The 15,749-nt window shown below is 33.2% G+C and overlaps 2 protein-coding genes across 2 annotated transcripts in view; both read right to left on the minus strand.

Moving 5' to 3' along the window:
• Positions 1 to 3,113, minus strand: part of LOC111050114 (la-related protein 1B) — a 28,205-nt gene extending 25,092 nt beyond the window's left edge. The window contains exons 1-2 of the mRNA XM_039439488.1: positions 2,984 to 3,113; positions 898 to 1,136 (exon numbers count right to left, since the gene is read on the minus strand). Of these exons, the coding sequence (XP_039295422.1) occupies positions 898 to 1,026 (129 nt within the window). The 5' untranslated portion in view covers positions 1,027 to 1,136; positions 2,984 to 3,113. The remainder of the gene's footprint in view (positions 1 to 897; positions 1,137 to 2,983) is intronic.
• Positions 3,114 to 3,453: 340 nt separating this feature from the next.
• Positions 3,454 to 15,749, minus strand: part of LOC120353934 (la-related protein 1-like) — a 48,934-nt gene continuing 36,638 nt past the window's right edge. Inside the window, exons 2-5 of the mRNA XM_039439489.1 lie at positions 10,444 to 10,511; positions 6,255 to 6,317; positions 3,640 to 3,985; positions 3,454 to 3,512 (exon numbers count right to left, since the gene is read on the minus strand). Of these exons, the coding sequence (XP_039295423.1) occupies positions 3,454 to 3,512; positions 3,640 to 3,985; positions 6,255 to 6,317; positions 10,444 to 10,511 (536 nt within the window). The remainder of the gene's footprint in view (positions 3,513 to 3,639; positions 3,986 to 6,254; positions 6,318 to 10,443; positions 10,512 to 15,749) is intronic.

Raw genomic sequence — 15,749 nt, forward strand, 5'->3', positions numbered from 1 at the left:
AATTATTTTTTATAATAATTTGAAGAAGTTTGTTGTTTTGAAATGAGTAAAAAATGTTTTTTTTTCGAAAAAGATACTATTTTCATTTCACTTCATTTTTATATAAATTTGAATACCTTAAAAATGAATTACAGTATACAGAGTGTCCCACGAAAGGTGTAACTTCAGAAGACATTCCACATGACATTTGCAACAAAAAATTGTTTAGTGAAATTTTCTTAAATCGACCCTAATTTTCTAGAACTATCGATTTTTCGATATTTTTGAAAAACGGCAATAACTAGAAAACTATCAGTCAAAATCTAATTTTAAGGATATTGTTCGAAAGAGGAAGAAATTTCTAATAAGGCATAACTTGTTCCTTTGTTAAACAGTTTGAACACTCATAAAACGTCCATAAACATCAAACAAAGATACAAATTATACTAATCTTATTGAAAATTTCTACCTCTTTCAATGAATATCCTTAGAATAAGATTTTGACTGATAGTTTTCTAGTTATTGCCGTTTTTAAAAAGATTGAAAAATCATAGATCTTTAAAACTAAGGTCGATATAAGAAAATTTTACTGAACATATCGTTACAAATTTCATGTAGAATCTATGGTCTTCGGCTATTATACCTTTCGAAACTGTATTAAAAAAATAAAACCTATAAGCTATCAAATATTTTAGTGAAATGTAAACTCTTCACTTGAATGGGCTACTTTTATAAATTAATAAAATAATATTGAAACTTGAAGTACCCTTTATTATTCAAAATATTACGACTAGTTTCGACCATAGGTCATTTTCAAGTTGAAATGTGGAAAAATTAAAAAAAAAAAGTTTCCACATTTCAAGTTGAAAATGACCTGGCACAAAACACGCATAGTATTAGTTGGATTGGTTGTTATACCTGCTGGATTACCTGCGTGTATTCGGTCGGGTAGTCTGGATAGTCAGGGTTGTGGCGCATATTGGCCCGGTTGTTGAACTGTGCCCTCGGTCCGCCCCGTGCGCCCATGCCGCGTCCACGCCCCGCCATCCTGTTGTTCACGTTGTTCAGGCTGTTGTTATTGTTGCTGTACCTGGGACCGCGTCTGTTGCCATAGTCGCGGTGGTTACCGCCGTTTATGTAATCGTCCCTGTCATGACCTGCAACCAAACATTCACTAACTTCAACAAAACATAAAGAACAGAGTCAACTTATTTAATTATTATTACTAGCGTATGGCTTTCAATGGTGGGGAGACGCACGGGTAGTTCCAGCTCACCGTATATAGTCCAAAGTTCCCTAATGGGAAACCGGACACTAAGGTTATAGTGAGCACAATACGTCTTTAAATTTACACTTTTCACTTCGAAATAAAGTTATATTATTATTTTTTGTGTAGTTGAGAAGTTGATATTGTGGTAATTATTCATATTGAATGAAAAAAACTAAGAAATTGTCAAAAACCAAAGATTTATTGATACTTAGAAAGACCGGTTTCGATTATTACACCATTGTCAATCTCTGATAAACTCTGATAAAATTGTTTATCAGAGATTGACAATGGTGTAATAACCGAAACCGGTCTTTCTAAGTACTGTATCAATAAATCTGTGGTTTTTGACAATTTCTTAGTCTTTTTCATTCAATTATATTATTATTATTATTATTATTATTATTATTATTTATCATCAACTAAAGGACAAAGAAACAGACTACAGTCCAAAACTTCTTTTCATCCGAATTTCATAAAATAAATGAGTTCTTTTTTATATAAAATTATTTATATATATTTTAAATTATATTCAGACATTACATCCCGGTTTCAAAGAAACTTATTAAATTTAATGGACCATGAAATCTATAGGTTAATATTAATAGTCCATTAGATTATTTCAATAAGTGTCCTGCAAACTGGGAAAGAGTTGTTGGATGTAGTATAGGCCACGAGCTATGACATGAACCTCAACCCCTCAAACTGTGAAAGAGTGGCTGGCGTGGTAGGGATGGAAATGTCTCTCTCACACATCTTCTCCTTTCACTCTGTATTCATAGGGCTAGTGTAGGAATTGTTGATGCCGTGAGGGTACCGGCTGTTAAGAGTAAACTGACCAAACACTTCCTTCACCCTAAAAAATGAAGGTTCTTCTTAAGGTGCGTACAGATATACGCGCCGCGAACATGAGCAATTCACTTTTAATCAGCTGATGCCAAGCTTTTTATATCTGTATCTTACAGTTTCTATAAAAATAGCCTACATATATGGTCAGCTGATTAAAAATCCAATCCTACAATTGTTTGTATTTTTTATGAGTTAACTGTGATTCGATTTTGATTTTTGACTTTAGTTTTTGATTTTAGCGGGTGGCTTATAAAGATTAATCGGTAATCGAGACGAAACCGTATCACAGAATACATACAGAAAGGAAAGAATCAATCAAACGCCCATCCAACCTATGCTTTTTGCATGTCGCCAATACTTGAGTGCACTAAGACCACGTCACGTGACTATGCCATCTTGTTAAAAATTAAAATTACGGCTATCCGGGTCTTTTGATTGGCTCGCGGCAGTGAACGAGATCAATTGACCCGGATCAGTAAAGTGATCCGAACCCCCCCCATCTATACTATTACCATGCTGAGAAAGAATATTCTTTTTTGCGAAAGAATACTAGCCGAATTTCCATTTTGTATCGTATTCTGTGACCGTACTGTTCACTCTCTGCGTTACATGAAGGTCGATTGAGAGCCTTACTTACACTGGAAGCTACATATCGACCTGAGCGTTCTCTTCGTACTTCAACTAACAAAACTAGCATTTCATAGTAAAACTAACAATTTTTCAGCTATGCTCAATGGAAATTTATCGACTATTTAGTAAATTTTCTCAATATTATGAAGACATTTCACAATATCGTAAATATTTTGTGTGAAATACTATAAACTTGGATTTTGAAAAAATGAAATTACAAAACTAATTTTCAAAAGTTGTAAGCATAGGCCTACTTACCGGAATCACCATTCTGTCCTTTGTACTGGTGCTTAGGAGAGCGGTCTCTCTCTCGCTTGTTGCGACCTTTGGGCAGATCTATTTCAAGACGCACCCATTTGTTTTTAGCAGCTGCAACACACAACAAAGCTTGTCACCAATCACCCATCACAATTCTCAACGAACACGGATATAAAGTTCATTTCAAATTCCAAAAAGTTCACTTCATTGTAAAATGTTCACTATAATATAAACATATGAAATGAATATTTCAAGATGAACAAATAATACATACAGTATGTGTAGATTTATTGGTTTTAAAATTTGTGAAAGTGAGCATCGAGTGATGAAAACCCGTTGCAAATGTATGACATTTATTGGAGGATATAAGACTAGAATCTAAAATGATGGACAGAAAAACAAAAATAGATGCAATCTGTTCTAGTCCACAGAGAGACTAATATTTCTTCCCCCATCCCATCCTTTCATATCTACCGTCTATTTACTTTTCCTGATACCTTTTTCACCTTCTCAAGGATTGAAGGTTTTCCTAGTACATGGATATCCATAGTTGGAAATCCCATTCAATTTGTTATTCTGTGTATTAAACTTGTATGTGTCTGTAAAAATAAATTGAAATTGAAACAGCGTCACATAGTTCCATGAAAAAGAACAACCAGGACTATCAGCCTCGTTGAGATGATTGTCGGCCTTGATCTTGTTGGGTGCAGCCGAGTTGGAGTTAGCATTGGCGTTGGCGGCAGTTGGTTTAAGAGCGGCGGCCTCTTTGGCCGGCTTGGCGGCGGGGGTGTCTTTCGGAGACGGCGCCGGCTCCTTGGTGCCCGCGGCGTGATGGCCGTTCTGCTTGGCGACCGCGATCGCTGTCGCACTGGCGGTCGAGTTGTCCTCTATTTCGCTGCTGTCGCCGCTCGTAGCGACGCTGCTGCCGCTGCTGCTTGCCGCGACTGCGGGAGTCGAAGGGCCGTTACTTGTTGTGGTTGTGGTGGGCGGGTGCATCTTCTTCTGAAATTACACCAAAACAAACACACATCAGACAATTATTCCAAAATTAATCAATTATTTTATTCTTCACAACATGAAGAATAAATATTTATTTTATTTAAGAATATTTTTTTATTCACAACATGATCCCGCCAAACCAGTTTATTTCAATAATTTAATCCCTCAAAAATACATTATAATATGGTCACGCTAAAGATAGATAGATAGATAGATTTCATTCTTTTGCTATCGGACCATACAGTCATCAGCAACGTCAGTAAAATATTCATAACACTTAACACTTAATTATAAAGAATGTGTGAAAAACTCCTCCAAAGAATAGAAGGGATTTGCACGCAGAAGATCAAATAGTGATTTGCTGAACAAAGTGACTGGATAATTTTTTTATTGTTTCTGGCAACCTATTGTAGACCTTTGTTCCCAAGACGTGATGGGACTTCTGTACTTGGTTAAACATGTACGTTCGTTATCAATTAGCTGTCTTTGGTGGGTGTTAAATGAATGAATCATACCTCTTGTGCTCATTTTAGTCTTATTTTTATGTATATTCTGGGCAACAACATAAATATATTGGTTGTAAACCGTCAATATTCCAAGAGAAACAAATAACGGTTTACAATGTTCCCTGAAAGTGGCCCCCACTATTATCCTCACAGCTTTATTCTGGAGAAGAAGAACACCATAAACATGATTACTTCCACCCCAGTGTAGAATACCATATGACAGAAGACTGTGGAACAAACTGAAATCTATAATACTAAATAAAACTAAATATTAAACCATCTTCTCTTAATAATTTTATTCTTCATAAAGAGATTACAATATTTTGGTCCCGCAAGTTTGTTTGAGAGCCGAGAGACAATGTGATCAATGTGTTAGTGTGGCCGATTCACAGTGTCAATTGAAACATCTTTGTCATAGACTACTGAATTATCACAGTACACAGTACCTGATTCGGTGTCAATATATCGCAAGCATTGTGAACTGTTATTTACGAGTCGAGCAATTGAAAACTGATATGAGTCATCACATTAAAAGCACACAAGCTCAAACTCTATGTTATTGTTGTCTCTTCTTTCGACCAATCGACTATAAGGAGGTTTTTCAGAAGGTATATAGAGTGATATACCTTACACTCTATACCTTGTGTAACTTACAGTATGTAAGTTAGAATATTTATTTTATCAATTTGTATTTGAATTTGAATATACTACCAATATCAAATTAGAAAAACTTCCGATTAGGTATTTAGCAAAAACTAGACCATTCTAAACAAATCGAGTATATTTTGGAAACTAATAAAAAACTTTTGATCAAGAGTCGGATAAAATTGGACAGTTTTGAGCGCTGAGCACTCGAACTTATCTCTTTCCTATTAGGTTCGGACGGTTGCCAGTCGATATCACCACAGACTCTTATCACACTTCAAACCGTCACTTCAGACAAGGTAATTGATCTCATATACACACTAATCGAGCTACATACTATTCTACTTACCAACATTGAGGAAATCTCTATCAAAATCGATTTTCTAAATAAGGGGAAAATAGAAGTACTTTCACCTCCAGATAATGTAAAAATTATCGAACATTATAATAGATTGATTGTAGCCTTTCTTTCATTTCATTTATTGGTTTTACGTTATAAAGTTCCTGAGTTACTAAAATTTTCAATTCCATGATTTTAGGTTTTCATTGTCCTACTGACAAACACTGAGTGCCAGTTGCATTAAAGCCGGTTAAATTTTAACCGTGATTAATTCCACGAGAACCAATCAGAGAAGACCTTTTTGATAAGACGGCTTCTATGATTGATTCTCGTGAAATTAATCACGGTTGAAATTTAACCGGCTTTTGTGCAACCGGCACTGAGTCGTTTAATGTCAATTTGGATAAATTACTGTATCTATCCTGAGTAATGAAGTACTTCTCATGCTACTAACAAGTCTATACAACTTTCAACTATAGTCCCATATATTATGTGTATTTTTTGCAATACATCAAGAGTAATCAATTCAAAACCTTCAAACCGACAATTCGGAGTTATTGGCAACCCTAAAGGGGTAGGGCTTGTTTTCACCTGTCCAATCCATTTCGGACCGCGGATTCGCTTCAGATTTAAAAGTAGCCTGAACCCCCTTTGCCTTGATTGGAAGCACCACAAGTATTTTCGTTGAATTATCTATCATAAATGTAATCTATGATATAAAATTGATATATGATGTATGTACAATTTTAGTTTTATGAAAAAATATGAAATCTTCACTTACTTCGCGCGCATGCACTGCTGTTCCAAGGGTGGGCCAATCTTCAGTATCCGTAAAGTCACTAGCCTGGAAACAATTTCAAAAATGTTATTGAGATTTTTACAAAGAAAATATTATGTAAATATTATATTAAGTTTTCAAACTTATGCAAAACCAAAAAGAGGAATAATTTATTATTATCTCGTATAATCGTATCATCCTCTAAACTTGATTTCACAATCAGTACATTCTAAATTAGATAATTAAATAAGCAAATATAATATGTCATTGATCAAAAACAATAAGCAAACAAAACATCTTTGATACCTCAAACTCTGAGAAATGTATCTCTGTTTTTTATGGTTAAACTATCCACTATATCACTTCAGTAATACATTATATTGGTATCTGATTTGAAGAATGAATTGTATTTTCTGTTTTGAATGTTATATAATTTTAACTGTAATTTTCCATCAAATTGTATTTCAAAAGTAGGCTACTATTCTTGCAAATGCGTGTTAATACTGTAAGAAATGTATAGGGCCAGGCCAAGCAAGGTTTTTCAGACGAGTCAGCAGAGCAGGAAACTCTACGATTGGCTGATTCTCGATCAGCCAGCTTCCCGAATCAGCTGATTTCCGAACGCCAACCCAATCAACCAATCGGAGAGCTTCCTAGCCTGCCGACTCGACTGAAAGCCGAACCGCCTCGCATGGCTTGGCCCTAACATTAGTTCTGTATCTAATTCATAGTGCCCTCAAGTATGTGATTATATGAATAAAGTACTGTATGTATAAAAAGATTAATAATGAATAAAATACTCCACTCTTACTATATACTTACTATACACTCTTACTATATACACTCTTCAATACTATATTCTTCATTGTACGTATAAGGTATAGATATTCTTCACGGACTAAATCAACAAATAAATTATACATAATATCAATTCACAGGAAAATAATACAAATGAAAAATTAGGGAAGTTTCAGACAAAACACAAAAAAGGTACAGAATTCGCAATGTTTATTGCATGTACTAGACGTGAGAGGTGGTAGAATGCAACAACAATTTGATACCTGTCAGTGTACGGTGAGGGAATAATATCAAATTATTAAACGAGCAGCTCTGTTGAATACAAAACAGGACAGAGTCATTGACATTAGCAACCATTATGTCGAGTTTACATATGTCATGTGTGTGTGATTCATAGCACAAGTACTGCGCAATCACCTACATGTAAACTAGTTCTACCACACATCAACTACTTCTATTCATTTATTATTCTCAGATATTTTAGTTAGTATTATTTTGAAAAGAATTACGCGTTTCAACTCAATTTCCATTGATAATTTTGCGTTGTATACATTCTTATAAAATCTCTTGTACAAGTGAATGTTGTTGCAAAATGAAATTTTTTGGCAAATTAATTTCAATTCGATAATAATAATAATATCGAGCGACCTGGCTGGCTCAGGTCTGGTGTCAGAGTTTTCAGGTTGCAACTGATCAATTTCAGGGCCTCTGACATGACCTAACGACTGCTTTTTAAATTCAATGAAATAGATTTTTTTTCAATTCAATGAAACAGTACTTTGAATATGTTTCTTCAAAACATAATAATGAAACACAAAAATCAAGGTATTTAAAATGTTTGTACTTTTGCACAAGACAAAAGTAAAATATACTAAAAAAGTGTGCTTGTCTACAAACGTACTCAAAATAGTTTTTAAATGCGACCCAAGTTGTTTTACATAAGCTGAAGAGATGAAGTATACAGTAAAGAAAACAATTAAAATACGATAGTTTTGACTCATCCCTTGATGAAAAGCTTTCAAGACTAATTTATTTTCAGTTAGTGAAGAATAGCATACAGTTTGAAAATGAGAGGATTCTCAGTACTTCACAATGCTGATAAATTACGTAAAGAAAAATGTGTACTGATCTGATTATAATAACCAAAAATCTGGTGTGGCGCACTCACACAACTTTCCTTGCCGTTATGAAAATTGATCACCTGACGCTAGTGTTCCCAAGCATCTATTATTCAAGTCTACTATTCAAAGATTTGAGCCAGCTGGTGACAGGGCAATAACGCTGGAGACACACATGAGGTCTGCTATCTCTTCATAGTGAATGATTTAATAGAATCAACAATAATTTGCAATTGAATAATCACATTTTCTCGAATTTAAAGCTTATTTTCAATTTTAGGTGAAAATGTTACTGAACATAAATTGTAGAGATTTTCATGCTCAATCTACTCCACTTGATTTTTTTTGTTTCAATTGTATCTGAAGCCTGATAATTGGGAATCTATCTGCATTGATGGGGCGGAGCTCCTGAAATTTTCACAGATATGGGACTTATGGCAGTTGATAGAGCTTATCGATGACTATTTTAGGTATGAATTTGATCAAAATCGTTGGAGCCGTTTTCGAGAAAATCGCGAAAAACCCTGTTTTTGACAACATTTTCGCCATTTTAGCCGCCATCTTGGATTGCATTTGATCGAAATTGTTCGTGTCGGATCCATATAGTGTAAGGACCTCAAGTTCAAAATTTCATGTCATTCCGTTAATTGGGAGATGAGATATCGTGTACACAGACGCACATACACTCATACACACACACACACACACACACACACACACACACACACACACACACACATACATACAGACCAATACCCAAAAACCAGTTTTTTGGACTCAGGGAACCTTGAAACGTATAGAAATTTAGAAATTGGGGTACCTTAATTTTTTTCGCAAAGCAATACTTTCCTTACTAGGAAATTTTTAATCCTTACTAGGATTATTAGAAAAGTTTTTAGACAAGGATCCTTAGGTAGCCTAGCAACCAGCTACAAGAACAATAATATACTCTTCTCTTCGAATGTCAGATGTTTCTATTTTCTTCTCAGTGGAACCATTTGAGAAGTAGCTAGAAAATGTAGATCAGCGAGAATAGAGTGATCTTGTCTAGTAGGAGGAATTGTTCTGATGATCGTCAGAGTACTTCAGAGTACCTCAAATGGTTCCACTGAGAAGAAAATAGAAACATCTGACATTCGAAGAGAAGATCATCATCATCATCATCATCATCATCATCATCATCATCATCACCTAGGCTTAAAATACTTCTAGAAAGTCGCCTTTGTAAAATAATAAATAAATAAATTGGTTTCAGCTATTGCTATAAGCGAGTTCGAAACTTATATGATTCTCAAATATCAATATAATCGTCCAATTCTTAGTTTTAACCAATAATTTCTATTTTTATTCAAGAGGTACCGTACCACCACATCCTACAGGACACATACTATTGAAAATTAGCAAAACTATATATTTTTTACAATTGATTAATTGGATTTGACTGAATATGTTAGTATAACATTTGCATAGCAAACGCCAGATTCGAGTTGATTTTGACATCAGAAAACTGGAATTTATCTACTCGACTGTCCACATGGGATTACCGATAATTAAGCCTTCAAAACTTTCCATCGAGGAATGACTCAATGCATCGCCAAAACAAAACTGAAACACACAACGATCTAGAATAGATTTTGTAACAGCCATTATTTAGAAATGAAGCCGATACAAAATGTAAATCATCCTGTGCATCTCAACTCAAGGACGCCACATTTCTATCAAAAACTGGTTTTCAAAGATAACAGATTCCTAATACATAAAAGAATGTTATTCGTTGATTCGATCTTTTGTCAGTGGAAAATCACATTTCTTGATCAGAGCACAGATCATTGAGTTATATTTTCCAAATATCATAGTATTTGTCTTTTTTCCTTAGGGCTACTTTTGAATATGAATAAAAATATAAATCTGAGTACCCTTCAGTTTACTCAGATTTATATTTTCATTTATATCATAGTATTTTTTTAAAATGAATAATTTTAAAAATAAATTTTGAGCATACAGTAATACTTCTTCTGAACTATTTAGTTTTAAATTTGAGAGTGAAGCAGTTCTAAGTAGATATCAGTTGAATCTTTGTGTTGTATTATCAGATTAGGCCTAATTTGTATTGTAATTTTACTTAATACTTCTCATACTCTCAATTTAATAAATTAATCCCAATGTTAATAAATGTGCAAAATTACATTGACATTTTGTCCAAATGTACTGTACTAAAAATGATGTTTCAAATTCGAAAAAGCATTGCTAATAAAGACGAATAAAACTAATCTCACCTTTTGATTTATCCTTTTCCTATCACGAGTTGCTTTGACAACAATAGGAGCATTAGGAGCGCCATTTTCTGAAAATGAAGAAACCAAAACTTTAGTTTCATGGATAACGAAGTTAAAAAAAAAATCATGGAAATGACAATGAATTAAAATTATAATAATAATTCATTTATTTGATCCATAGATTCATATACATGAATATAAATAAGATCTTGTCAAACATAAATTTACACAGAAATTGTCAAGTACAGAGTAAAAATTTTATAAATATAAATATAAAAATACATAAATTCAAATCAATTTGGGCAGGTAGGCTACAATATAAACTAAAATGTTATATCACAGTTGGGAAAATTCTTCTATAGAGTAATAGGGCCTTTCTACTAAATAATTTCATTTTTAAAGCTTTATTAGAAACATTCTTGGCTCCAGCAGGAAGCTTGTTTAAGCTTGTTTAATAAATTGACACCACCTACAAAGCATGTTTCATATGACTTGTCTGTTCTACATCTTGGAAGATGCAACATTCATCTGCAACATGCAACATAATCCATTACTGAAACTGATCACTAATTTATTACTAGAAAAAAGTCTGGAATATTGATATTCAAATGACAATTTATAGTAATCAATATGAATAGTATAAATTTGAAGGCTTCTGAAATAACTAATGACAGTCACTGTAAACGTTAAACTGGATTGTTCCAAATTCAATGCGGTTTGTACCAAAATATGATCACAAGAAGTGATAAAGGGTTACTAGTAAAAAACAGTCACGACTTTATGATCAAAATGAGACATCAGCAATAAACTGGGTTCGCCTAAAAAAGGTAAGATTTGGAACATCAAAAATAATTAGGCTAACTGTAAAGATTTCATAATGTACAAAAATAGGTAAAAATGTATTACACGTTTCACTAATCAAAGTAACAGAACAATCAAATCAGAAAAGAGAACCCACTGTAAAATTAATAACATACAACATCTATTAATCACATGATATAAAGTTTTATAAAATTATCAGAGAAATAGTAAAAGCATTATTAAAGTGCTGACTTTGGAAATTAAAATAATCATTACTCCCAACCACAACTCATCAAAATAATAACACTAAAATTTATCACAAACGTGTGCCCTGTGATAAATAATAGTGTTATCCATCAATGACAATATACCCACAAACTACCTTCAGAGTGAGTACTAATCAGTCTAGATCGCAAACGTTTGTAACAAGCTACTATTAATTAATTAGGGGAGTAGGAAATCAATATTTTACAATTCATTAATAATCACAACAATAAATATAATTATCAAAGCCCAGTACATGAACACATTGAAGGAAATATTGTCCACTACTAAATCAAAACATCAATGGCTTATCATATAAAACGTAATTCACAAAACTATTACGAATTAAAGTAGGAAAAGAGTATTCATTGTTAAAGTTATTGACGTGAATTATTTATCAATCACAATATCGTATCAAATAAACAATAATTATTTTTTACTACATCAGCTATCACTATCACTTAAGACAATATTACTCATCAAATTTACTCCACATTTAGATTTCATTCACACTTATCAGAGTAAAAAACTCGAAGTCAATATATCAGAGAATAGCAGCGACTTACTTTGAGTACTGAATATGAATGAGTATATACTTAATGAACACACAAAACCGCACTACTAACTGAGACGTAGATTAACTCTTATGAAAGAAGGATGTCTACTAACTAGTCTAGGTCGTATGAGTTTGTTTATCAGAACAGTAGCATGCTAGCAATGCTGAGAGGGGCTGGCTATAGGCTACGTTTAAAAATAAGCTAGCAAAACACTCTCTCACACACACACACACCACACAAGCACCTCTAAATGCTCTCACAATATGAGCTCTAGCGCCAATAACCAAACAAGGTTTGACATGCACAAATGATGCTTAATTGGAGACCCACATAAAACCAACTCAGATTAAAAGCAAATTTGTAAAGACGGAAAGTAATTTTCCACCACATCGGATTTGTTTTCACTCTGAGATGTAATAATTCTCTCTGAAATGTGATAATTATTTCTGAGATGTGGTGGTTCTCTATCTCTGAAAAGATACTAGAGAACTATTGAGAAGGCTGATTTAGTTTCAGGGCCGACTTTTATTCCAATAAATACGAGAATTACTACAAATACTCGTACTTCAAACAGAATCAATTTCATTCCATTGTCTTCAATATATTCCAGTTTTGAAACTTAATATAAATTATTCACAAGGGCGATGTAAACCTGCGAGAGACACTGATTTTATACATTCATTTTTAGCTAAAAATATCGTAGAAATGAATTTTATTGACAGATATTCATCTTATTAATGACAAATGACAAATAAGGTTCCTACTTAATTTTACATTTTCTTTTAGACCGCGACTTCTTGCAATTATTTGAATTGAGTTAATTTTTATTCATGGTTGCTTTAATCAATGCAATTTAATGCTAGGAAACGGCAAGTTCAAAATGTTGAAACATTAAGTTCAACCCAGAACTGTTTCTCCGAATTACAATATCATATTATTGGATAAATCATGAAGATGAATTTAATAAAAAAATAAAAAACATTCAGTATTACAGTGGGTAATGATATTTTTTCAAGATTCAAGAGATTCTTTAAAAACATATCTCTAGATGCTATATTTAATCAATCCATTTGTGAGACAGAATTCAGTAAATCGATGTAGCTCGATTCACATAGAAATATCAATTGCTGGAGGATATCTGAATGAAATTAACAGGTCTCTAGCTCTAGACTAGACAACATAGAAATATTATAAAAAGGAATACTTGCATTGACTACCACGACAAGAGTCGAGGTAAAAGTTTTATAACCGGGAGAAGCTGCTCTCACTGATAATAGCAACGTATACTACAAATTACAAAGCACAGCCCGCAATTGATCATTGAGCGAGAGAAACAACGACTATTTTTAATTTAATAATAGAGTAGGACAGATGGGCTGTGATGACAGGTAGAATGCCTTCATATTGTTATCAGCGATAAAAAGTAATGACATTCTTTATAATAGATTAGCCATCGACGCAACCCTATATTATGCAGACGGAGTCAACGTAATAATTGATGTTTGAACAAAAAGAGGCATTCCATGAGGACTGCTTTGTTCATCTTCTCTACTGCAAATGAAAATCAATCATTCATCACTCATTCACCCACTTCTCGACAAAGGGCAAATCTGAAATTTTGCCAAATAATGTTTAAGGTTAAAAATGGAAAGAGCTATTTTCTGGAATAACTAGTTCCTGTTGTGTTATTCATATTTTTGTATTCTATAATTCTTATATCGTTCTGAATAGTTTGGGATTCGACGTGATTTCTTCACATTATGGCCCGGCCACATAAATAGAGAGATCTGCGAACCTTTAAGATTACCTGTTTTCGTATTTATATCTATATCTTGGAAAGCGATCTCATGGATCGCTCCCTAAGATACTTATGAAACCCATAGATCGCATATCTCTCTCTGTGTTGTCCTTGGAATAATGAAACCTGTATCGTGAAAATTAAGAAGTCTTTATTTTGTTTTTAATGTAGATTTTTAGAAAAATCAATAATGATGATTTTCATTGAACTACTCGTCAAAATAAGGCTGAATCATAAATTTGTTTTTTTTTCAATTGTGCTGACTTGATAGGGAAAATGTGGAAGCTTCAGCTCAAACATTAGACGTCAATATCTCAATGATAAGACATACTTGAACAGTATTTTACGTCACATGGTCGGGAAGGGTCCGTTTGCAAAGCAAGAATGATGTTTTTAGTTGAGGCATTAGCCTAGAATTTCATTCGAGCCCTGCAAGAGACATTCACGTCCAAGTAACGTAGGTACACTACTTTTTTGTGATGATAATCTAATGAATAATTGGGGAATAGGAAACATTACCTGATTGTGCTGGAGTTACTACATGTATTCTATAAACATAATCTAGTTTACAAATTCCGAATCAGGATTTGTGATTGTAGAACAAAACTTCCACCTGGAGCGCTGGTCATTTTGTCATTATCATGACAAAAAAATAGTGTACGTTAATTGCTAATTGAACGTAAATGTCTCTTGCAGGGCTCAAAAAAGTCTAGTCTCGGCTAACGCCTCGATTGAAATTGCCCCTTCCTGTCCATGTGACGTAAAATACTATTATGAATCTCGTGTGTGGACAAATTCTTCTGTATTCCAGGTTGAAATTTTCATAAAATAGGCCCGCAAGCTAATTCTTGTAGATTTAAATGAAATTGGGAGGAAAACACTATGAATTCAGGATACAATATGATCATTTCCAATTATCAAAGGGAATTACAGTACTTCATGTACAAGGACATTAAATAAATACTCTTTTTCGAACTGGGTCATATTGATTACAAAATTAGGGTAACTTTGATCTGTTTATGAAGATTACTACTTTTCCAAATTGAAACACGGCCAAAATTTCAAAGTTTAAGTTCCTTGAATTAATGTTGTAACAAATCTCATATAAACAATGAAAATAACCAAATAAACAATGAATGGAAATAACTTACCAAATAAGTTGTAAATGAATCAATAATATTGTCTTTCTTTTTTTAGGGCTACCCTACTTGTATATAAATAAAAATAGAAAACTAAGTACCCTTTTTAAAATTATTGATAATGACATCATACAGCCGAAACATGTTGCGACTAAATAATTTTAAAAAGGGTACTTAGATTTATATTTTTCCCTTTTTGTGTGGTTGAGAAGTTGATATTGTGGTAATTATTCATATTAAATGGAAAAGGCTAAGAAATTGTCAAAAACCACAGATTTATTGATACTTAGAAAGACCGGTTTTGGTTGTTACACCATTGTCAATCTCTGATAAACTCTGTTTTTTGACAATTTCTTAGTCTTTTTCATTCAATTTCTATTTTTACTTATGAATCGATAACTTTGTAAAATAAATAAAGGAGCATACATGAATATCAATATTTTCACGACAAGAAATATAATAAGTTGAAAATTCAAAGAAACTACCAAGCCACTACTTTTCCCATCATCAACTTCATACAACAGTACTCGTAGAGAAAACTGCCCATTATTCTAGTATGCCTCAAAAAGCAAGAATGGTAAGAGGAATAACCAAGTTGCAAATTGCAAGTGGCAAGTTCGTAGTTGCATAACTCAGAAAACACCCATTGAAGCACTGCTGATTTCTCAGATAGTGGGTATTGATTTTACCGTACACTAGTTTCACATTAATGAATTATTCATTAAAATATAACAATAATTATACTTG

The sequence above is a fragment of the Nilaparvata lugens genome, chromosome 12 (genome assembly GCF_014356525.2).
Source record: "Nilaparvata lugens isolate BPH chromosome 12, ASM1435652v1, whole genome shotgun sequence".
Taxonomy (NCBI): Eukaryota; Metazoa; Arthropoda; class Insecta; order Hemiptera; family Delphacidae; genus Nilaparvata; species Nilaparvata lugens.